At 40.9% G+C, this 24,907-nt stretch overlaps 1 protein-coding gene across 1 annotated transcript; it reads right to left on the bottom strand.

Moving 5' to 3' along the window:
- Window positions 1-1,357: 1,357 nt before the first annotated feature.
- LOC114405126 (protein NSP-INTERACTING KINASE 1-like) lies at window positions 1,358-24,727 on the bottom strand. Its single transcript, XM_028367784.1, has 3 exons — window positions 24,683-24,727; window positions 2,844-2,963; window positions 1,358-1,522 (listed from the first exon to the last, which is right to left on the bottom strand). The coding sequence occupies exons 1-3, from the start codon at window positions 24,725-24,727 to the stop codon at window positions 1,358-1,360; spliced, it is 330 nt and encodes a 109-aa protein (XP_028223585.1).
- Window positions 24,728-24,907: the final 180 nt, after the last annotated feature.

Raw genomic sequence — 24,907 nt, 5'->3', positions numbered from 1 at the left:
TAGCTTGCCCAATCAGCATCACAATAAATATGTCTTTCATTTCTTGCTTCTATGATTTCAATTGAAACATTGTCCTTAAGTAGAATGGCAGAAAAAACTGTAGCACATAATGAACAAGTTATATGTAGGGCAATTTGCACTGAGCTGAAATCTGTTGTACCCTTTTGACAGTAATGGGATAATAGGTCCCTCCCTTGATCTGTTTATATATAGCAGTGAATCATAAGTTGATGATAACAGGGGTCATTGACAACAACATAAGCCTTGGCAATTAGGAAAATTGTGCTTTTAGCATAAATTATACAATGATAAATTATACAATCAAGGGCAAACTTAATTCAATGGCCAAGGACAACATAAATTATACAGTCATGCCCTGCCCAAGTAGTCATCTCTACACATAGACCGTTGGTGCCTGAAAACATTGCAAAATCTAATGAAAAGGGTATTCCTCATCGCACTTTTCCTATGATGCATATGAAATACTCTTCCTTTGAGCCTCAGTTGCTGCTAGTTTTGCTCAAAAACACTCATTTTCTTTTGTTATTAATAACATCTTTTATAGATCAGATAAATGATTAAAGATGTAATTTTGATATAAAGCTGGTTAAAAAATAAACTTGTAACTTAAGTCATATAACATCTCAAATTAAAGAAAAATAATAATGAAAGTGGAAAAAAAAAACACACACATTGTTCTTCAACAAGCCTCAGTTCACCCTTAACTACAACCTTTGCAGAATCTACCATTTCTACATTCCTCAAAGCCATATCAGTTGCAACTTTTATTTCCTCAATTTCTTTAAGGTTTGCCTCCACCTTTCTATCCACTTCATTCCTCTTTTTGTTGATTGGTTGAACCTGAGCCATTGTTGTTGTTTATGTTCTGTCAATCATGTCTTCATCTTCATCTCCTCAATGGCTCTTTATTCTGATGCTTTTGCACCCTCAGCTTGTTGTAGGTAAAGCTCTAGTTTCTTCTCTAGTTCTTTTGCCACTGCTTTGGATTTTTCAGCTTCTTGCTTCAGCTCTTGTGTTTTGGATCTCATTTCCTTCTCTTCCCTTCTTGCGGTTTCTGTCTCAAATGAAAGTTGTTTGATCTTCATTTCTATCTCAATAATTTTATCAGATTCTTTTCCTAAAGTGTTTTTGTGGCTTCTTTGATCTCCAAAGTTATTCGTCTCACTGAATCCATCTCAGAAGCATGTGCTTCTTTCATTTGCTCTTGAAGAACCTGAATCTCTTCACTTGCTGCTTTCCCAAAGTCAATAGCTCTTTGGCCAGATATCAATTCAAGAATAAGAATTCCAAACCCAAACACATTATTTTCTCAGAAGATTGGCATGTAGAGAGATACTCAGGGGCTATGTGCCCCCACAGTGCCTCTCACTGTTGTTGTCACATATGAATCCATGTGGTCTAATAGCTTTGCCAACCCAAAATCTCCCACCACAGCCTCACAATAATCATCAAGCAAGATATTTTTTGCCTTCACATCCCTATGAATAATCTTTGGATCACACTGTTCGTGCAAATATAGCAAGCCTCTTCCAGCTCCTAAAGCTATTTTTTTCCTTGTTGGCCAGTCCAAAGTTGGCTTGGCTGTATCATCAAAAAGATAAATGAATACCCCTTCTTCATAAACTAAAGGCTTTATTGGGAAACTCAAAACATTTCTTTTACTTAGGTTTTATGGAAATTGGAAGTGCATCCAAGTTTGGTATGTGTATTAAAAAGTTTCATGTGTATGACAGCAGACCCAAGATGGATACATATACAAGCTAACATGCAATTTGGTCCTAGAAAGTGACTGTTTTTGGTCCCTGAAAGATTTTGTTTAGATAAATTAGCCCTCTGAGAGATAAAATTTTTTAGTTCACACACACACACACACACATAATTTACCTTCAAGGTTTCTGTACAACTCTCCTTGTTTGAATTTTTAAAACAAAATTTTAGATTGAAATATGTTGATGAGATGTTTACTTTTCTGAAACTTGGTTAGGTGTGACAATATTTTGTTACTTGTCACAAGTTCTTGTGACAATATTTTGTTAGTTTTCCTGTGAAGTTCCTGAAGATCCAACAAGTTCTTGCATCCCATTAAAATCTTCCATAGGTATGTCTCTTTGTTCAAAATTAACTTGCTGCATGTTATTTATGTTTAGTCCATTGTTTATATCTTCAAGAGGAAGCTAGATTAATAGAACTTTGTTGCCTAGCTTCTACTTGATGAAATTGTTGCTACCTTTGAAGTTGTTGCATCTGGTTGAGCATGATTAAAGGAATAATTATAATTTGGGGTCATCTACTTTGAGCATGGTTAATGATCTTAGATTTGAAATATATTAGCTGGCATTCTTTTGACCATTCTTTTGGTTAATCATGTTACACTTTTCTGGCTATTTTTTGGAGAAATACTGTGTTTGTAAAACTATTGACCTTGTGTAACTGCAGTAGTTAACTTCGTGCTCACTACATATGCATCCAAAATAGTACCAAAGAAATAAAACATTTGGTGAGAAAACCATGAACTAATCCATTAGGTTTCACCATCAAATAAAAGCCTCCTAGACTAAATACAAAAAGAATGCAAACAAAAAAAAACTATCTCATTTGTTAGAAGATTATCTTCATTAGTTGCACATCAGGAATGGATCAGTGAATTGATTATATTTACTTTCAGATGGTAATCCCCATAGCTGCATAAAATAATATTACTTTAAGGAACAAAAGAAAGCGCTATAGCATAGCATCTGCATAATAACTAATGCAGAATAAAAGCCATTAATAAATCCCTAGTGACAAGGCATGATAGAATAATTGAATAAAGAAACCATAACCTGCTGGCGAGCTGCTGCAAGTTTTAAGAGCTCATCAGCCTCAGAGAAGTTCAAGAACCATTGGGTTAGAGGATGATCTTTGGTGTCACCTCTCCTTATCATCCACAGCATTGCTTGGTACTGCAGAAACCAAAACAAGGGAAAGCTTAAAGAAAAAATCTGAAGGGTAAAAAACTTAAATACTACTACTAGTAGGAATAGGAATAACATTGAAAGGAAAGTACCAAGACTTGATAAATTCAAACCAGCAAGAAGCCTAGGCACATTAACAGTAGGATGATTCTGTACACGTGCAAGAAAAACCTCTGAGGGTTCAGGGAAAACAATCTCGTTATAAGATTCAACAACCACGAGTTTCTTCGTAGACTAGGGACCAGATTCATCTTTTGGATATAATTTCAAATGCTGGTACCTATAACCACAGAATCCGTTAACATAAGTTATTAAAAAAATGCAATCCCCCAAGTCCCAAATCCAAGTAACTAGCAAAGAGTAAACCATCAATTTCATGCTTGAGGTATTACTCTCACAACCTCTCCTAAATAGTCCCTAAAGTAAAACAAACCACTTAAGTAGTTCTAAAAGTATTAGAAATGAAGTTAACTATAACATTTTGAAAAAACCATTTCTTTTCCTATGAAGTCTAGCTGCAGACTCTCGAAACATAAGTGTAGCCTTGCATTATGGCTCCTTGCTTTATGGCTTTATCATTATTCACTTGTTTTGATTCTGATTCCTGATTTTCTTCTTCCTCTACTACGTATATCCTCATATGGTATATTTCCTCATTTTTGGATTTGTTCTTGTAATTTATCTCTCCATTGTCGCAACCTACCCTTCGGCGGGAGGGCGACGCGTGACTCGCGGGATGCGTGTGCCACGAAAGGAATTCGCGCGGAGTCGCCACCAACGTTTATTTGAGGAAAACGTCGGAAAAATCGGAAAAGACGCGATCTACGAACTTTTAAGTGAAAGGTTCGGGAGTTGTATTTACGCACGGGGAAGGTATTAGCACCCCATACGTCCGCCCCAAGGGACGGCAGCCTTTAATCGAATGTGCAAACATGACTTTGATTTTTTATGTTCCCTTTTTATGTCTCTATATCCTTTATACCCTTTTTATATTTTCTCTTTTTGTGGTCGACAAGGGTGTTTCCCTTTGCTCCTACGTATTCCTCAATTTGGGATGAGAAAATCAGACCTACGTAGTTCTTTTAAAAGCGGTAAAGTTACATGTTGATTTTATGCTTTTGAACGGTCCATGTTAACCGATAAAAGCAAAGAGGACCGTTTAAGGCGTTGGACCTTAAAACGGTTTTTAGTGATTTTCGGACAAAACTTGATTTGTGAGTCTATTTTAGTCTTAGTTTCACTTTGGTTATTAATCAATTCATTCAAGGAAACTTCCAAAGAAAAAACGTCCGATTGATTTTTTTGTTTTATTTTATTCAAAGATATTTTGTTTATTTTATTATTATTTTTCAAGATATTTTGATTATGTTATTATTATTTTACTTTTTTTGTTTAACCGAGGTTATAGCGTGAACGATCGGTTAGATTTCATTTTAAAAGTGATTAAATGAGATTACAACACAAATGATCGGTTGAAATTCATTTTATCATTTATTAGGTGAGAAAACGGCTTAAATAAACGGTAAAAGCGCGTTAAAGACGGAAGAAAAGAAATCGAAAATGAACGAAATAAAGAGGAAAGCTTAAAAAAAACAAGAAATGAATTAAAAGTCTCGGATTCGAAAACTTACCCGTTGAAGAACGAAGAACGGATGAAGAACGATGAAGAACGGACGAAAACCTTCACGGATTTGCTTACGGAAACATCTCGGAAGCGTTACGGAAGCACCTCGGCTTGGATTTTCTTCACGGAAACAATTTTTTTCACCCAAAACAGCTGAAATACATAGCCAGGGGGCTCAGGGATCCTTAGAACAGCCCCCTTCAGCCTATTTATAGGAAAAAGGGGGAGGAGGTTGCCGCCCAGCTCGCCCAGGCGACCTTAGCTCGCCCAGGCGACCTTAGCTCGCCCAGGCGAACTTAGCTCGCCCAGGCGAGCTGGGTTGCTTCCTCCAGAAGCAACCCAGCTTCAAAAAACGTTCTGGAAGGCCCAATTCAAAATTTCGAAATTGCTATTTGCACCCCCCCAATTTTGATAAGTTCACCCCTTCTTTCATAATTTACGGAAAAGTTACGGAAGCCTTACGGAAGCATATAGGACTTGATTTTCTTCTTTTTTTCTCTTCCGTCTCACCCGTATTAAGTTAATTATGCTTATTTAGAGTTATAGGAATTTTACGGAAGCATTACGGGTGTCCCGGAAGCCCCGGAATCCCATTTTTCAACAAAACGGGGGGTGTGGTGGCCATCTAGCTCGCCCAGGCGAGCTCAGCTCGCCCAGGCGAGCTCAGCTCGCCCAGGCGAGCTAGGTTACTTCAACCTTAAGCAAGAAATTGCCCAGAAACCTCTAGAAGGGCCCAGATTTGAAAATTACTGTTTGCACCCCCCATTTTACTAAGTACACCCCCTCTGCTTTTTTTTTGGTGATTCTTTTTTCGTAAAGTTACGGAAACTTACGAATTTCGTAACGATACTTGTTTTCTTTCCGTAATGTTACGGAACCTTACTTAATTATGCAACGATGCTTCCATTTGATTTCCGGTGTGTCACGGAAACTTACGAATTGTGCATCAATATTTTTTTGGTTTTTCGGCATGTCCTGGAATTTCACAAATTGCCTAATGATGGATGCCAAGCACCTCACAAGGACCAAAGAAAGGTCGCATGTCATCAAGCAAAGGTCCCCGGACGAAATTAGGGTATGACAGTTGCCCCTCTTTACTTGTCTTTTATTGGAGATAAAAGGAAAGTAAAGATAAGACACTAATTTCGTTCCTCTCGATTTGACGAGAGTCGCGGGTGACCATAAAATCTCCACATGCAAATGACTTGTTGCTCCCGGAATTTCACAAATTGCCTAATGATGGGTGCCAAGTACCTCACAAGGACCAAAGAAAGGTCGCATGTCATCAAGCAAAGGTCCCCGGACGAAAATTAGTGTATGACACTAATTTCGCTCCTCTCGGTTGACGAGAGTCGCTGGTGACCATGAAATTTCCGCATGTAAATGACTTGTTGTTCCCGGAGGAACAAAAGGTGCAGAAGACTATGTCAGCCTCTGCATGCTATCAAGCGTTCTGTCTTACAGATAGCAAAAGAATGTTTATACGGATAACCACTCGGGTATTTCCGCGTATCATCGGGCCCGCCGCCTCTGGATGATACAAGGGTGCAGAATGACCAAATTTGGTCTCTGCTTGTCATCGGGCCCGCCGCCTCTGGATGACAAAAGGGTGCGGATAACCGTAAGGTATCTCCGCGTATCATCGGGCCCGCCGCCTCTGGATGATACAAGGGTGCAGAATGACCAAACTTGGTCTCTGCTTGTCATCGGGCCCGCCGCCTCTGGATGACAAAAGGGTGCGGATAACCGTAAGGTATCTCCGCGTATCATCGGGCCCGCCGCCTCTGGATGATACAAGGGTGCAGAATGACCAAACTTGGTCTCTGCTTGTCATCAGGCCTGCCGCCTCTGGATGACAAAAGGGTGCGGATAACCGTAAGGTATCTCCGCGTATCATCGGGCCCACCGACTCTGGATGATACAAGGGTGCAGAATGACCAAACTTGGTCTCTGCTTGTCATCGGGCCCGCCGCCTCTGGATGACAAAAGGGTGCGGATAACCGTAAGGTATCTCCGCGTATCATCGGGCCCGCCGCCTCTGGATGATACAAGGGTGCAGAATGACCAAACTTGGTCTCTGCTTGTCATCGGGCCCGCCGCCTCTGGATGACAAAAGGGTGCGGATAACCGTAAGGTATCTCCGCGTATCATCGGGCCCGCCGCCTCTGGATGATACAAGGGTGCAGAATGACCAAACTTGGTCTCTGCTTGTCATCGGGCCCGCCGCCTCTGGATGACAAAAGGGTGCGGATAACCGTAAGGTATCTCCGCGTATCATCGGGCCCGCCGCCTCTGGATGATACAAGGGTGCATGTCACATGACCTCAGGGTCAGTATGACAAAGATTATGGGGCGGCCGACAAAAGCAAGGCTCTTGCTCCTACGTATCCTCCAATGAGGAATTCAGACCTACGTAGTTCTTGATAACTTGTGAGACTTGAAAAGTCTCCATCGGAAAATGCTGACATCTCCGGAAAGGGCGCAGATGACCATATTGGTCTCTGCTCGTGAATCACACTTGGGGTCACTGAATGACGAGGTGCGGATAACCGTAAGGTGTCTCCGCGGGCTACCAGCTCTTGAGTCATGGCAACAAAAGGCGGTGTGGTCGACAAAAGCGAGGCTCTTGCTCCTACGTATCCTCCAATGAGGAACTCAGACCTACGTAGTTCTGGATAACTTGTGAGACTTGAAAAAGTCTCGGTGTTTTCTCCACTAAAATGCAAACATGCTTTAGCAAAGAGACAAATATTCCAACTGATTTAGAGCAGCATATGCTTTTTTGAGTGAAAAACAATGCGTCTACCGGGGAAGGAGAGTCTACTGATGAAATCTCCCATAACCATAAATGAGATTTTGGATGTTAGCATTTCGTTTCTAAATGACCATTTAGAGGAAACACTGGGTTCGACAAAAATAGAAGAAATCCACTCAAAGTGTATCAATCTCGCACAGGTAAGTGTTTCATCCTAATTCCGAACCATAGATATGTCATGACTTGACTTTGCAAATTATTTCCTATCAAATCAAAAATTACATGCGTGATCATGGATCAAATAGGACTTCCCTTGGGAATGGGTTCTTTTGGGGAGTTTTTCGGCTTTTATGTGTTTTTGGCTTTTGATTTTTTTTGTTGGCTTTTTCTTTTTCTGTTTTTGTTTAGTGCGGGGCGAAAAAGTCGCTAGCGCACGGGATTTTGGTTGGTAATCAAAGGGAGAAGACCATTTTAGGTCGTGGTTTCCTTTCCTTCTTCTTGTTCATTTGGTGACAATTCTGTACTGTTCAGATATTGTCTGGTCCAAAGACCTCTCTGCACATTTCTTCTGGTTTCTTTGACCAGGAGCTTCCTTCTTTTTTACTTTCTCCCATTCTTTGGTTGGGAATTTTCTTTCTTTTCTTTTTTCTTTCTCCCACTCTTTGATTGGGAATTTCCTTTCTTTTCTTTTTTCTCTTTCTCCCACTCTTTGATTGGGAATTTCCTTTCCTTCCTTTTTTGCTTTCTCTTTGATTGGGAATTTCCTTTCCTTCCTTTTTTGCTTTCTCTTTGATTGGAAATTCCCTTTCCTTCTTTTTTTTTTTTTTTTTTGCTTCCGAGGGTAAGGTTTATGGTGAGTCAAGATTGTTAGTGCTTAGCTTTACTGAGTTTTAAAAGATTGGCTAAAATTTTGTTAAAACATAAGCACTTAGACAATGAAGGAAAGCTGGAGTTGCTGCACATGATGTCCAACGTTATGTCAAGGAATCAGATTGGGCTGCACAATGCACAAGGCAAGATAAAATGTCAAATGAAGAATTGAAGCTGCAGAATCCATGATGTCGGATACAATGTCCAGGACATCCTGCCCGAAAATACTGGACACATAAATCTGTTATATCTTTAACAGATTAATGTGCAGTTAGCAACAGATTTGGCGATCTATCTTTAGGAACGAATTAAAAGATAATTAAAGTTCGAATTACAAACTTGAATAGTTCGTTCAGGGATTAAAGATTAAAGATAAAAACTAAAAGATCAAACTTTATCTTTTAGATCTTTAAGTGCAGATTTTTCAGGAGAATGATAGATCTCATCCAGCGCAAGTTGTTGCAGCCCAGATACGCACACTGCTATATAAACATGAAGGCTGCACGAGTTTTCTACCAAGTCCGAGATTAAAGAGTTATTTTGTGAGTTTTGGGACTTGAGTGTTTTGTGAGCCACCTTGATGTTACCATAACATCAAGTGTTGGACCTGAGTGTGTAGAGTTGATCTCTAATGTTCAGAGAGCAATCTCTGGTGTGTCTTTGATTTAATTGTAAACACGGGAGAGTGATTGAGAGGGAGTGAGAGGGGTTCTCATATCTAAGAGTGGCTCTTAGGTAGAGGTTGCGCGGGTAGTGGTTAGGTGAGAAGGTTGTAAACAGTGGCTGTTAGATCTTCGAACTAACACTATTTTAGTGGATTTCCTCCCTGGCTTGGTAGCCCCCAGATGTAGGTGACGTTGCACCGAACTGGGTTAACAATTCTCTTGTGTTATTTACTTGTTTAATCTGTTCATACAGTCAAATATAATCTGCATGTTCTGAAGCGTGATGTCGTGACATCCGGTACGACATCTGTCATTGGTATCAGAATTTCAAGGATTTTGGCTCAAGGCTTGTAGAATGGCTAGACATGATACATGTCAGGGTTTGGTTTGGTTCAAGGATAAAAAGGGATGCCCCACATTATTTCCATGACACAAATGCAAAAATGATGATTTGGAAATTTTATGCAAAACTGGTTATGAATGCACCTATGCGGACGCTCAAGTGTCAAATTTTTATGGTCATGTGATGCTAGGGCTCAGGATTCATTTCCTCTATTTTAAATCAACCCAATGTTTCCAAAATATGTTCTTTTATCAATTTGTGCATTCATCCGAGTCCATTTTGGGCGTCTGGGAAAATCTTCACAGCATTCACCCTTCAGGTGTATACACATTTTTTCAAAAACTAGTTATGATCAGTGAATTTTTCCAAAGAAAAGTTGGAAGTCATCTCTTTTCAGAAGCATGTTGGTTTTTCAGCTTGACAACTTATTTTTCTTTTTTCTCCTTCTTTTTTTTTTATCATTATCATTTGTTTATTTCTTTTTCTTGTTTGTTTTTTTTTTTCTTCTTTTTTTTTTTCATGAGGTATTTTGCTACCTAAACATGTGCATATTTTTGTGAGGTATTTTTGCTATATACATGCATATCCAAGGTATCTTGCCACCTAAACATACATATATATGTTTTGTGAGGTATTTTTTTGCTACATACACGCACATCTAAGGTATCTCTCTACCTAAACATACAAATACATATTTTGTGAAGTATTTTTTTGTTTACATACACGCACATCTAAGGTATCTCTCTACCTAAACATACATATATATATTTTGTGAAGTATTTTTTTGTTTACATACATGCATATCTAAGGTATTTTCACTACCTAAACATACATATATATATTTTGTGAGGTATGACTACCTTCCGAGCTTGCGCTTGTTTTATTTAAATCCCCAGGATCATGAGCAACTAGGTGCGTCCTACTATAAAAAGTGATCAAATAACAAGCATAGATTCAAAAGGTACTAGGTTGCCTCCTAGTAGCGCTTCTTTAACGTCTTTAGCTGGACGCCTTATGACTTGTCGGTCACTGACCTAGTACTTTGCTTACCTTTGGCTTTGGACTTGGTCGCTTATTGGTCGGCCATGGGTCGTAAGCAACGCTCTAACCTTTTTGTGGATGAGCTGAGGTGAACTCTAGAGGTGATGGCGGTGCGTCTGTTGCCCGCTGCCGGCCATCCCCAGGCTGCTGTGGTGTTTCGCCCTGCGCCTGCCTGGAGACGCAGCACTTCTAGATGAAAACTCGATTGGTAGGGGGCCTGATGACCCTGCTGGGGGCAACAGGCACTCCCTTGAACTGATAGAGACCCGTATTTAGAGTTGGCAACTCCAAGACACTATTGGCCTTCTTCGGGTCCACTAGGTGTCTTGCGGGCACAATCCCTGCAAACAATAGATGACATCAGAAATCAGTTGGGGGAGGTGCATACTTACCTATGTCATGATGGCATGAGCTTGCTGGGGGGACAAGCGCCCTATAGGGCCGATAGAGGCCCGTAACCAGAGCTGGAAACCCCAGGGCCCTGTTGGACTTCTTCAGGTCCACTGGGTGTCTTTGTGGGTGCGATCCCTGCAAACAATAGAAGGTATCAGAAATCAGTTGAACCATATGCATACTTACCCATGTCGGGACGACACAGACCAACTGATACTTTTGCAGGGGGAGATTGGCATTGCGGTCGCTGGGCAGAATATTGCTAAGTAGCAATGTCATCTATGTAAGAGTGGTCATGTTGGTGCGCATGATCCGCACTCGTCTCTTTGCAGCGGCACGGGTGAAATCTTGCCCCAGTATGCATAGTAGCAGTGTGATAGCCTCCCTCTCTAGTTGTGCTCGCACAGTTGGCCCTCCTCCAATATCAGGGGGTGGCCCAGAAACCGTTAAAAGGAAACTACTGGTCCCTTAACCGGGAGTGCAAGTCTCGGTTAAGCATTTAAGGACAGAGGACCTTAAATTATCTTAAGGTGTGGATATGGAGCCCACTGAAAGTGAGGACGCGTAGTCCTTTAAAGGCGAGGGCGTGTAGCCCTCTGAAGTTCAGGACGTGTCGTCCTTTCAACGGTGAGGGTAACTAGTACCCAAGGTGAGGGTGTGTAGCCCTCTCAAGGCGAGGACATGTAGTCCTCTGTAGGTGAGGGCGTGCAGCCCTCTGATGGTGAGGACGTGTAGTCCTCTCAATGCGAGGACGTGTAGTCCTCTCAACGGTGAGGGTAACTAGTACCCAAGGTGAGGGCGTGTAGCCCTCTCAAGGCGAGGACATGTAGTCCTCTGGAGGTGAGGGCGTGCAACCCTCTGATGGTGAGGACGTGTAGTCCTCTCAAGGCGAGGACGTGTAGTCCTCTCAACGGTGAGGGTAACTAGTACCCAAGGTGAGGGCGTGTAGCCCTCACAAGGCGAGGACATGTAGTCCTCTGGATGGTGAGGACGTGTAGTCCTCTCAAGGCGAGGACGTGTAGTCCTCTCAACGGTGAGGGTAACTAGTACCCAAGGGTCCACCCTTATGAGAAAGCAAGAGATCGACTCATCGAGAGGGCCGGTCATCCCAAATCCACAAGATTTGGACATTAGATGTAGGAAATCTATGCAGTTAACATGATTTTTAGGGATGCAGATGCATGCAACCTTTGTCGTGAAATTTGGTAAATGCGGACTTCATATGAAACAATGCAATGTAATGGAAAGTTGTACAATGTTCATGACATTCTTTTCCTATTTTGTGATTTTGATTTTGATTTGATTTTTTTGGAAAACATAGATTGACTGTCCTTTTGAAAGAGGTGATAATTCATGCGACCTTATCCTATCTTTTGCAAATCTCTCCGGGAACTCCCTCAAAGTGTATGTTCTTTTTGATTTAGTCACTTGACCATTTTGGAGTGATGGCAATGGAGCCATTTGATGTTTAATCAATCCATCGAAACCCTAGGGTTTGTCCCCCCTTTTTTGTTGAAAACATCGATGGGTGAGAACTTTTGATCGGCCCCTATGTTAACTTGAGGCTCATGCACGGTGCCCCTCATTGCCCCAGTGTAAGGCTTTGAGGTACCAATCGTTGCCTTTCGTCATGACCTTGTAGGAGGGAACCTATTGGGTGAGAACTTCTAATCTGCCCCTAGGTTCGCTTGAGGTTTTTGCATGGTGCCTTTCGTTGCCCCAGTGTAGGGCTTAGAGGTACCAAGTGTTGTCTTGTTTTCACGACCTCGTAGTGAGGAAGAATGAAAGAAGCAGTTGATTCTTGCAAAAAGAATTTTCCAAGGACGAGAAATAATTGAAGGATCTTTCAGTTGATGGATTAAGTCAAATGACTCCTATGTAGAAGCAAGATGTTTTGATGTCTTGATGATGCTAAAGGATCAAGTGCTTCTAAGTTTTATCCAAGAAAATCAAGATATATGATCAAGTTTGATCTCTTTAGAATCTTTAGGAAGAAGTTTCCAAATTGAAACAAACAAAGGTTTGACCAAAGAATTCTATCATTTCAATTTGAGATTTGCTCTCTGGTAATCGATTACCAGTAGTTAAAAATGTTTTTATTCAAATTTTTAAAACCTGTAATCGATTACGTAAGTCTTGTAATTGATTACCAGAGGGGATTTTCAGAAAATAATTTCCAAGAGACATATCTATTCAAATGTTTTATGAACGGCCATTCAAATGTTTTAAAGAGAGTTTTCATTGCCCAAACAGTTTTATCCTCTCGAAAGATCAAGAGTTTTTTTGAACTGAAATGTCTTATCCTCTCAAAAAGATTCCTTGGTCAACCACTTTCATATTCAATAATGAATTTTGATTGGTCTTCATTGTACAATCTATCCCTTTTAAGAGAGATTTCTTCTTCTTATTTCTGAAAAGGGATTAAGAGACTGTGGGTCTCTTGTAGTAGAGGATTCTCGAACACAAGGGAAGGGTTGTCCCTATGTGCATTGTTAATTCGAAAAGAGAGAGTGAAAGTTTAATTGGGGAATAATATTCGTATCTTAATTCAATCCCCTCTTCTTCTCAAGGTAACTGAGGCCATTTGTCCAACATCCTATTCTTGATAACTCACTTCTCTCTAAAAAGACAAAATGAGGTCACATGAACGTCTATATTTTTACTTGAAAACACAGTCAATCAAATGCCTTTTTATTTTTTATTTTGAAACTTATTTTTTATTTTGAAACTTATTTGTTTTGAACTTTGCTCGTTGTTTTACGGCACCCCCACAAACGTGCAACATGAGTAATCTCTGATTGAACGGTCTTGGAAGTCAACACTCAGGAGCGCAGGTTGCTTGAGCAAACAGACCAATGGCTTACACTCACATTCCGGTGGAAGTTGAATAAGCAAAGATGTGTTCGTGAGAGGATGTCCATTTTATCCATATCATTTAACATTGTAACTGTGGTTTATGGCATAAACTTGAAAATCCTGATGAGTCATAACAACAGCTTCCAGAATTGCCCCATGTATGGTGTTGCTTGTTAATGTTAGGATTCAACAAGCGATTCTCCTCAAATTTCAGCCAGCCCGTATCAATTAGACCTTGCACCTTACGCTTCAGAGCCCTACAATGCTCAATGGAACGCCCCGGGGCTTCTCCGTGACAAGCACACGTTGCGTTCGAGTCGTATTCTCGGAGAAATGGAGGTTGATGAACCTTGGCTAGGGTTATGGCTACCATTGAATTATCAAGTAGATATGGGATCAAGTTTAGCATATGACAACGGAATTTGGGGTGAACCCTACAGGCTTTTTGCTGCAAAATTCCTTTTTGTTGGTGTTTTTTTTTTGTTTGTGCTAAAAGTGGTCTTCGTCATTGGAAGTGCGGTAGACAGACTTTGTGGTTGATTTAGGGATGGCCTTTGTGGATAACTGGGTGGTGGGTAAGGAGGAGGTTTGTTATTGGCTGAGTAATGACATTGTTGGGTTGGTGGGAAACTTGGCCGTATAGGAATGGCAGTCACAGCATGGGTTTCTCCCTCTTTCTCACCCTCTTCATTTGCCCCAGTTTTCTCAGTCGTCCTAGTAGGACGATCAAATTTGCCTCTTTTCGGATCCACTTCGATCTTTTTGCTGGCGGAGACCAAATCTGTAAAACTTGAAGGTGTGTAACCCACCATTTTTTTCATAGTAGAACACCGGTCACGTGTCTACTATCATTGTGATAATCTCTTTCTCTGTTTTTGGGGGTGCTACTTGAGTTGCCAAGTCTCTCCATCTTTGGGCGTATTCTTTGAAAGATTCGTGCCCCCTTTTTGCACACTTTTTGTAGTTGCATCCTATCCGGAGCCATATCAGAATTGTACTGACACTGCTTAATGAAGGCAACCATTAGGTCCTTCCAAGAATAGACTCAAGAAGGTTCCTAAGTTAGTATACCAGGCGACAGTTGTCCTAGTAAGACTTTCTCAGGAAAAATGTATCAGCAGTTTCTCATCTTTTGCGTATGCCCCCATCTTCCGACAGTACATCTTTAGATGGTTCTTGGAGCGAGTAGTCCCCTTGTACTTGCCAAAGTCCGGCACCTTGAACTTGGGAATGACCATGTTTGGGTATTAGGAACAACTCTTCTAGGTTAGCAAAGGCATAATCTTCACCTCCTTCAATGGCCCTGAGCCTTTCCTCTAGATGATCCAACTTTCCCATTCCTGCCATAGTCATAAGGGTTTTTAACCGTTGTGGAATGCAAGAGGTGCAGTTATGGGTGATACTGAGGGCCCTCCAAAGGGTTTTGTAGGGGTATACCACCAACTGCTTGCCCTTCAGTGGTATATCCGAGCCAAGGCTCGAAGTCGGCTAGATTGTGATGGGGAATTTCATGGGTCTCTTCCACAGTTTAAGAGACATGTGCATGATCAGTTTGGGGTTGCTGGCTTTCAATGGGTATAGGAGTGGAGTTATTGACATTCTTATTGGGAGTGTACGCCACATTGGGTGGCGTATAGTTGAGAGGCAAGCCATATGACGGGAAGGCGTGCTCGTTTTGAATTTGCACATCATGGGGGCCGCCCGTACTTCCTAAATCTTTGCCTACCATATTTGAGGTTGGATGATTCATTTGCTTGAGGCCGGATGGGGACGTCGGGTTCACGCTGGTAGCGGCAATTGCAACCGCATTGGCTTCCATTATCTTCTTCACGCTCATCATGGCCTCCATCATTGTGGCCATTTTCTCTTTAATGGCCTCCATGTCGGCCTTCATCTTCTCTTGTATCTCCTCTACTTCACCCATTACTCTAGCTCTAGCACGAGTTCGGTAAGGGCGTCGTAAAGCGTGTCCCTTTCTTTTTTATAACAATGATTAAGTTCATTTTATTTTATTTTTCAAGGAAAGAATGCAACGAGCAATGCAACCAATGAAAAGCATGGATGCATGCGAATGATGTACAATTGAAGTATTGCGAATTTTTACGCAAGATATGGGGTTGAATCAATTTAGATTTTCAACATGGTCCATGACATCTTTGTCAAGGTGAAACTGGAAGTAACAAGGACATCAATAATCCTAAATATGTTTGGCAGTAGATGAAGCAGTGATGTGACTCGATTCATCTTTTGCCCCAATTTTGCAAGACGGTTACTTCCATATTTCAACTTGACTTGATGAACCTTTTTGTAAAAGCATGAGCTTGGTTCAACCCTATAATCCAAGGAATGGAAATTCTGATCGCCAATACTTCAACAACATCTCATAGGGATGAATGACTCGGGCATACTTTAAGCTATGCACGGAAAATGTAATTATGAAATTGAGATGCCCGAAGAAACACCATTTCCTAGTTAACCATGCATTAGGTACCATGTTAAATTATTTTGTTTTGTTGTTGTGTGTTTTTTTTTTTTTTTTTTTTAGAAATGGGTTTATGATCCCAACATGGTTGGCTCATGGTGCCTAACACATGCAACTAAGAATGTAGTGTGAAGTTTTCACGCTTCCCCTTTTTTGTTTTTGTTTTGTAGAGGAAAACGCAAGGATGAGCAAACATGAAAACAAATGGTATGCAATTTTGCAGATCAAAAAGTTTGTTGAACGCATATGCATGATGATGCCATGACTCATGCAAAATGTGAGGCTGGAATATGATAACGGACAAATGCAGGATATGTCCATTATGATGTTATGAAGAGATGCTTATGCGATGCATGATATGAATGCATTTTACGGACACGAGAGCCCGGAAAATTATCTCTTCTTACTTGTGCATTTGGGGGCGCAGTGCCCCATGTGTACAATTAAGAAGGTGATATGGACCTTCCGGCTTCCCGTGACAAAGGACGAGACCAACATACAATGCATGCTAGAGATAAAATGCGGGAGTGACTTGATTCGCACTGATTTTTGGAGTAAAAACGTGGGACAAACTCATTTTTTTCAAAAAGTTATAATTAGTCAAGATCTGAGCGACAATACAAACTTCCTAGCGGTTTCTAATCATATGGTCCATTAAGTCTATCATATGCTGACAATAGCTGAGAAGTCCATGGATCTCCTTGGGGGCGGAGTAGGTGTCCGCCGTTGCTTTGGCCTTGGCTAGCAATCGGGGAAGTTCTTGACTCCTGTTCAAAGTAAGAGCAAATCGGCCCATCCTCATTGTTGCCTCTTGGTGCAGTGAATCAATTACCCTTTCCCTTGCTTCCCTTTCTACTGATATCTTGGCGTACTCATCCTCTAGCCTTTGCTCGTGAGTCGCCGCTAGATTTAGCTTCTCTTTGCACTTATCGATGATGGCCCACATATTCCCTTCAGTCTCGCTTTAACTGTTGGGACAAATTTCTTTTCGACCTAAGGCAAGCCTTTAGCTCGTCCTTCCAGATCATGCCTTTGACCCGTGATGATTCCTTTCACCTCTTCGGAGCTTGAGCTTACTATTGCTGCCCTATAAAGCCCCTCAAAACTTTGCTGGCACGTGTTCTTCCTTTTGGGCCTTCTTGGTTTCTCGTTCCAAGGCATCAGCGGTGGCCATATTGACGTCCCTTAGTTCATCATACTCTTTTCAGACTTTGATGGCTATGGACTTGAACTTCTCTTCGACTACTCGGGCTCTTTCAAGCTCTGCCTTTAGGGCTTGTACCTCATCACTTTCTTCCGAAGCTTTAACCTCATCGTCCCTCACAGTCTTTAGATTTGGGAGCCAATCCAGTCCTTGTGTTCGGACTCTCAGCCACTTATGATAGCCGCCGATGATCCCATTACTGCTTCCCCTAAGCTCTCTGTCCTTTCTTCACGCCGCATCCCATGCCTTGCGAACTCCTTGGAGTACCCTCGCGTTGTGGTCACTAAAACCCCGTGCGATGAAAGGCGTGATGCTTTCGTCTAATGGCGCTCCTCTCATGGGGTAGCCAAGCTGTCTTATGGTGAGAACGGGATTATAATTAATACAACCCCTTGTTCCCATCAAGGGAACATTTGGACATCCTTCGCATGAAGATAGAATCCTGATTCTTCCTTCCTTCTAGCGAGGGAACCAATTAACAGACGCCCCCCCCATGCTAGCCAAGAGTTGGTCCCAATTCGCCTTTCCTTTTTCGACGCACGAGCGGTAACCTTGTAGCGGATAGACGGGCCTACCTTCTTGGAGAAAAAGGTGTGAAACCAGCCCCACATAGAGAGCTGGAGTACAACAAACAATCCTTGCATTGCTTTCTTCACATCTTCAGTCGAAGGTGTCATATAGGTCGGCTAGCATAGCGACAACTAGACTTTCCTTGTGGTTATGATAGGCGAGAAAAACGTCGATCGCTGCCAGGTCCACCAACCCATCCACATTTGGAAAGAGGACTCCCTCGAAAATCAACAGTGTGAGAATATCTATGAATGGGGTCCACTCGCCTTTATCTGCCAAGATTCTTGCTTTTACCTCCAAATATTTTCTCGGTATTCCGACCACCCCATTTTTGACTTGCTTTTGGTGGTCTAATTCCTTCGCCAAGATTTGGAATATTTTAGAAATTCTAGCTAACGAGGGATAGAACCCTGAGAAGAGGTATGGTTTCCTTCCCCCTAGAGGACATCCTAGAATTTCTTCGAATTCTTCCACCATGGGTGATAGTTGGAAGTCCCCAAAAGTGAAGCACCTCAATGGATGATCATAATACTGGGCAAGGGAGGCAATGGACTCTGTGGAGACTTCTACCCTAGCTAGGTCCCAAATCTTACCATAGGCTTTGCGAAAGGCTTGCCGCTGAAGTTGACCCATTAATTGCCCCAACTCTCGTAAACTAGTGACCTCTAAGCTCTTGATTTTGACTTGATAGAACCTCTTTTTAAACGAAGGCTTTTGACTTGATCCCATGTTTTACTAAAGTGAAATAAAATCTAGTGCGAATCAAAACTCCGACATCTATCATGGGTGGAATGGATGAATGCATGAAGAAATGCATATGACACAGATGCAATTTACGAATACGGGAGCCCGAGAAACTGTCTCCTTCTTAGATACAACGTCTAGGGGTAGCAAAGTGCCCCAACGTATGTATTTAAAACGGTGACACGGACCCTTCGTTGGTTTGCTAAAGTGAGGGGATCAAAGACGAAACCTACGCATGATGCATATGCGAAAGGCACAACACGGGGATGTACATAGTACGACAATATTCACAAAAAAATATAAGCAAAAGGGTATATGATACTTATGCATGGCAGTGTGAAAAATGGCACGCAACGTGTTTGCTCCGTGCCTCTATTTAAGGGACCTATAAGGGAAAGAGCTAACTAGGCTTTTAGTAATAATCCCCAAGGTAGTCATATCTCTCTTGATGGTTTCTAGAGGTATCATCCCCTTCGAAGAACATATTGCAGCAGTAGGGACTACTAGCAACAATAAGTTTTCAAAGAGAAAAGCTCTAGATGAGGGTTCACTATAATCAAGCAAGTCAGAGACCTAGCATGATCACAGATTCACCTCCACTCCTTATGTTCCCATGAACCCGGGTATAGGGCCCTTCTTCACTCACAGTGTGTGCAAATAGTGTTGGTGTTTGTGTGCATCAAATGAATAAATATTTACCTCATGCATACATTTTAAAACGCACTAAAAGCAACAAAGAGTTTATATACACAAGTACATAATGAAGGAAAACAACAAAGGAGTAAGTCATGGTAAAGCATTTGCACAAGATTAAATGGCCTAACTCTCTAAAAATTGTCCCCAGTGGAGTCGCCAACTGTCGCAACCTACCCTTCGGCGGGAGGGCGACGCGTGACTCGCGGGATGCGTGTGCCACGAAAGGAATTCGCGCGGAGTCGCCACCAACGTTTATTTGAGGAAAACGTCGGAAAAACCGGAAAAGACGCGATCTACGAACTTTTAAGTGAAAGGTTCGGGAGTTGTATTTACGCACGGGGAAGGTATTAGCACCCCATACGTCCGCCCCAAGGGACGGCAGCCTTTAATCGAATGTGCAAACATGACTTTGATTTTTTATGTTCCCTTTTTATGTCTCTATATCCTTTATACCCTTTTTATATTTTCTCTTTTTGTGGTCGACAAGGGTGTTTCCCTTTGCTCCTACGTATTCCTCAATTTGGGATGAGAAAATCAGACCTACGTAGTTCTTTTAAAAGCGGTAAAGTTACATGTTGATTTTATGCTTTTGAACGGTCCATGTTAACCGATAAAAGCAAAGAGGACCGTTTAAGGCGTTGGACCTTAAAACGGTTTTTAGTGATTTTCGGACAAAACTTGATTTGTGAGTCTATTTTAGTCTTAGTTTCACTTTGGTTATTAATCAATTCATTCAAGGAAACTTCCAAAGAAAAAACGTCCGATTGATTTTTTTGTTTTATTTTATTCAAAGATATTTTGTTTATTTTATTATTATTTTTCAAGATATTTTGATTATTTTATTATTATTTTACTTTTTTTGTTTAACCGAGGTTATAGCGTGAACGATCGGTTAGATTTCATTTTAAAAGTGATTAAATGAGATTACAACACAAATGATCGGTTGAAATTCATTTTATCATTTATTAGGTGAGAAAACGGCTTAAATAAACGGTAAAAGCGCGTTAAAGACGGAAGAAAAGAAATCGAAAATGAACGAAATAAAGAGGAAAGCTTAAAAAAAACAAGAAATGAATTAAAAGTCTCGGATTCGAAAACTTACCCGTTGAAGAACGAAGAACGGATGAAGAACGATGAAGAACGGACGAAAACCTTCACGGATTTGCTTACGGAAACATCTCGGAAGCGTTACGGAAGCACCTCGGCTTGGATTTTCTTCACGGAAACAATTTTTTTCACCCAAAACAGCTGAAATACATAGCCAGGGGGCTCAGGGATCCTTAGAACAGCCCCCTTCAGCCTATTTATAGGAAAAAGGGGGAGGAGGTTGCCGCCCAGCTTCAAAAAACGTTCTGGAAGGCCCAATTCAAAATTTCGAAATTGCTATTTGCACCCCCCCCCAATTTTGATAAGTTCACCCCCTTCTTTCATAATTTACGGAAAAGTTACAGAAGCCTTACGGAAGCATATAGGACTTGATTTTCTTCTTTTTTTCTCTTCCGTCTCACCCGTATTAAGTTAATTATGCTTATTTAGAGTTATGGGAATTTTACGGAAGCATTACGGGTGTCCCGGAAGCCCCGGAATCCCATTTTTCAACAAAACGGGGGGTGTGGTGGCCATCTAGCTCGCCCAGGCGAGCTAGGTTACTTCAACCTTAAGCAAGAAATTGCCCAGAAACCTCTAGAAGGGCCCAGATTTGAAAATTACTGTTTGCACCCCCCATTTTACTAAGTACACCCCCTCTGCTTTTTTTTTGGTGATTCTTTTTTCGTAAAGTTACGGAAACTTACGAATTTCGTAACGATACTTGTTTTCTTTCCGTAATGTTACGGAACCTTACTTAATTATGCAACGATGCTTCCATTTGATTTCCGGTGTGTCACGGAAACTTACGAATTGTGCATCAATATTTTTTTGGTTTTTCGGCATGTCCTGGAATTTCACAAATTGCCTAATGATGGATGCCAAGCACCTCACAAGGACCAAAGAAAGGTCGCATGTCATCAAGCAAAGGTCCCCGGACGAAATTAGGGTATGACATCCATTCAAAACACATACATCTAAGTTTGAATTCTGTCCCTATCTCCATATGCTTGTAAATTAATTCTTTTTGTATTCATTGCATAATTTACTGTATTTGGGAAATGGAAAAAGGCTTATTGTTATATCTATATAGCTTGATAAACTAGCTTCACTTTCTACCACATTAAATTCAACAACCTTCTGGTTTAGGGTTTCAAATTTTCAGATCATTAAAACTCCTCCTTTTTTCTTTTCTCCTACTTGATAGATTAAATTCTATAGATTGGGATTAGTTGTTTTTCTCCTAGATAGATTTAATCCTATAGATTCAATCTGCTATGTATCTGCCAATGTTTTTCATTTGCAACAATGCCCAATTATGTAGTCACTTGATGGCATTGAACATCAAGTGGCTACATAATTAGCCACTTGTTAGCATATTAACACACACACATACACACACACCCTCATCACACACACACACACACACCCCCTCATCAGAGACACACAGACACACACACCCTCATCACAGACACACACACACACTTCACAATAGTTGTTAATGAGTTAATCTGTTTTAGTTTTACATCATCCAAAAATTGTATGCATAATTAATTGTAGAAGGAAATTGGCTTTTTAATAAGCCTAGTAATTGCCATATATTGATATCTGCTTTTTGGAATGATGATTGATGTAGGTGTTCATTGAGTTATTTCTTTGATTCTTGCTTTCATTTTGGACCGTGCTGCTCATCATCACAGGTACAAATGTTTGTTGCCAATTAATATTTTATTACGTGTTCACTGCCATTAATGACAATTCATATATGCTATACAAATTGTGTTCATGATGAGTGAACCTTAGATTCCCGTTTGAGACTGAATGCAATGATTCTTGTAGACAGTTTGCATTACTCATTGTATTCAATCTTGAATTGTCCGTTTGGAAAGTTTGGGGATATTGATATTTTTATGGTAGATTCATGCATTAAGGTTAACATTATTTTGTTTAATTTGATGAAATTTCGGTACAATGCATTTCGAGTTGTTCTCTGAGTGCATACTTGATTATCGGGAAATTAATTTCACTGATTTCATGTCGTGTACTTGGAGACCAATGCGAAATACTGCCAAAATTTTGTCAAATTTAACAAAATAGAATTAACCCTGATGTATGAAGCTACCATAAAAGACTGTCTTCCTGAATGGGATAGGGCCACACCTATAATAAAAAAGTGAGATTTTCATGCATCGAATAACTTTATGAGTATCACGGAGTTATTACTTAGATGGATCGAAGTTGGATGAATGAAAGTCGCATCATCCTAGAATATGAGGAAGGCGTGGAGCAGTTCTTGCAATTTGCTTCAAAAAGAGGTCGACTGGATTAAGATGGAAAATATTATTGTCCTTGCATCAATTGTTTGAATGGAAGACGACAAATACTGGATGACATACGAGAGCATCTATTGTGTGATGGAATTAACAGGAATTATATGATGTGGATATGGCATGGTGAAATGACAGACATGCAAAGTGGGCCCCATTCTGAATCATTTGATGTAGAAATAGGAGATTGCTTGGAGGATATGATTTGTGACCTTGGACAAAAGTCTTTTCTGCAAGCCCATGCCCCTGTGTATCAAGGATTGCAGAGTGAGTCAAAGAAGCCTTTGTATCCAGGGTGCAAGAATTCCTTGACGCTATTGTCGGCAGTGTTAAGTCTGGTTAATGTCAAGGTCAGATATGGGTGGAGTGGCAAAAGCTTTACTTCACTGCTTGAAGTAGTACACGATCTGCTTCTAGAGGAAAACACATTGCCTAAAAGTTACTATCAGGCCAAGAAGATATTGTGTCCAATGGGTATGGAGTATCATAAGATTCATGCTTGCCCTAATGATTGCATATTGTACATACATGAATTTAAAGAAATGTCCAAAAACCCTAGGTGTGGGGTGTCACAGTACAAGGTGAAGGATGATGAGGAGTGCAGTTCTGATGAATACTCAAAGAAGGGCCCTCCAGCGAAGGTGTTGTGGTATCTTCCCATCATTCCAAGGTTTAAGCATCTTTTTGCTAATGAAGACAAAGCAAAAGACCTTACCTAGCATGCAAATGGGAGAAACTCTGATGGAATGGTCCGCCATTCGGCTTATTGCACCCAGTGGAAAAAGATTGATGGTTTGTATCCGGATTTTGGCAAAGAGGCAAGAAATCTTAGGCTTGGACTAGCCAGTGATGGAATGAATCCATATGGCAATTTAAGCACTCAACACAATTCATGGCCAGTTCTACTAGTAATTTACAATTTGCCTCCTTGGTTGTGCATGAAGCGAAAATACATGATGTTGTCTATGATGATATCATGCCTAAGACAGCCAGGAAATGACATTGATGTTTATCTAAGTCCGTTGATTGAAGACCTGAGAAAGTTGTGGGGCGAAGGGGTTTTAGTGTTTGATGGATTTCGCAATGAGACTTTTGAAATGTGTGCAATGCATTTTTGTACCATTAGTGACTTTCCAGCGTATTGGAATCGGAGCGGTTACAGTGTCAAGGTTCATCACGCATGCCCCATCTTAAAAGGGTATACCAAGAATCTACATCGTTCAGAAGCATCTATTGTTGAAAGGTACATTGCAGAAGAAGCCATTGAATTTTGCTCAGACTACATTGAAAAGGCTAAACCTGTTGGCCTTCCTGAGTCTCAGAAACATTAAGAAAGCTAGCAGATGGGCCTAAAAGAAATGTGATAACTTGGCAAGGATACGACATAAACAAGTATTCCTTTTACACAAAAGCAAAAGCCGACAAAAGTACAATGCAAAATAGCGAGATCACCCTAAGGGCTGAATCTCAACACTTCGCAAGTGTGTATGATGACAATCCCTATGTAGCTTCCATCCCTTACTTTGGGTTCATAGATGAAATTTGGGAGCTTAACTATGTCAAATTTACTGTTTGTGTTTTCAAATGTAAATGGGTTGACAGTAACACCGGTGTGCGGATGGATGATGTAGGATTTACGTTGGTAGACCTAAAGAAACTAGGTTACCACGATGACCCTTTCATCATGGTAGAACAAGCTAAACAAGTTTTTTATGTGCAAGACCCTTGTGATGAAAGGTGGTGTGTGGTTCTACACGGCAAAACAATTGGTGTTAATGTAGAAGATGATGATTCATACATGGACACTTATGTTAGTCCTTTGTCCACACAAATCACTCCTAACGTCATCGGAGAAGAAGAAGCTGACGACGTTCATGCTAATCGTAATGATCATGATGAAGGAGAATTAATTAACATCATCTAATGTAATTTTCTAATTATGTATTTGATTTCGGTAAATTGATTTACATAACTCATACTGTGGTTTTTGATAATGTTAACTAAATCAAGTTTTTCTCTTTACAGGACCATGGCTACTCCCCCTGCCTCACCTCCTCCTCCTCCTCCTTCTCCTTCTCCTCCTCCTGCAATAGCATTAATGTCTCTGTCCACCCAGAAGCGGACACGCAAAGAGAAATGACTACGATCCTTGGCCACTAGACCACCTGGGGCAGAGAGACCTTTGGTCAATGTCGATCCTACGATCGGCAAGGCCGATGGTCCCCACAAGAAGAAATTAAGAACATATTTGGGGGTTGTCGCTCGTGATAAGGTCA

This window comes from Glycine soja, chromosome 3 (genome assembly GCF_004193775.1).
Source record: "Glycine soja cultivar W05 chromosome 3, ASM419377v2, whole genome shotgun sequence".
In the NCBI taxonomy this organism is placed as follows: Eukaryota; Viridiplantae; Streptophyta; class Magnoliopsida; order Fabales; family Fabaceae; genus Glycine; species Glycine soja.
The sequence above is the reverse complement of the archived record's forward strand: the minus strand, read 5'-3'. Positions and strand labels throughout refer to the sequence as shown.

Excerpts from the sequence above, each read along its gene's own strand:
- LOC114405126 (XM_028367784.1), bottom strand. The coding sequence starts at position 24,727 with ATGCTATTGCAGGAGGAGGAGAAGGAGAAGGAGGAGGAGGAGGAG. Across the intron at positions 2,964-24,682 it reads AGAAGGAGGAGGAGGAGGAG|TACCAAGCAATGCTGTGGAT; the intron begins GTGAGGCAGGGG and ends TGGTTTCTGCAG. Across the intron at positions 1,523-2,843 it reads TTGCAGCAGCTCGCCAGCAG|TGTGATCCAAAGATTATTCA; the intron begins GTTATGGTTTCT and ends TTGCACGAACAG.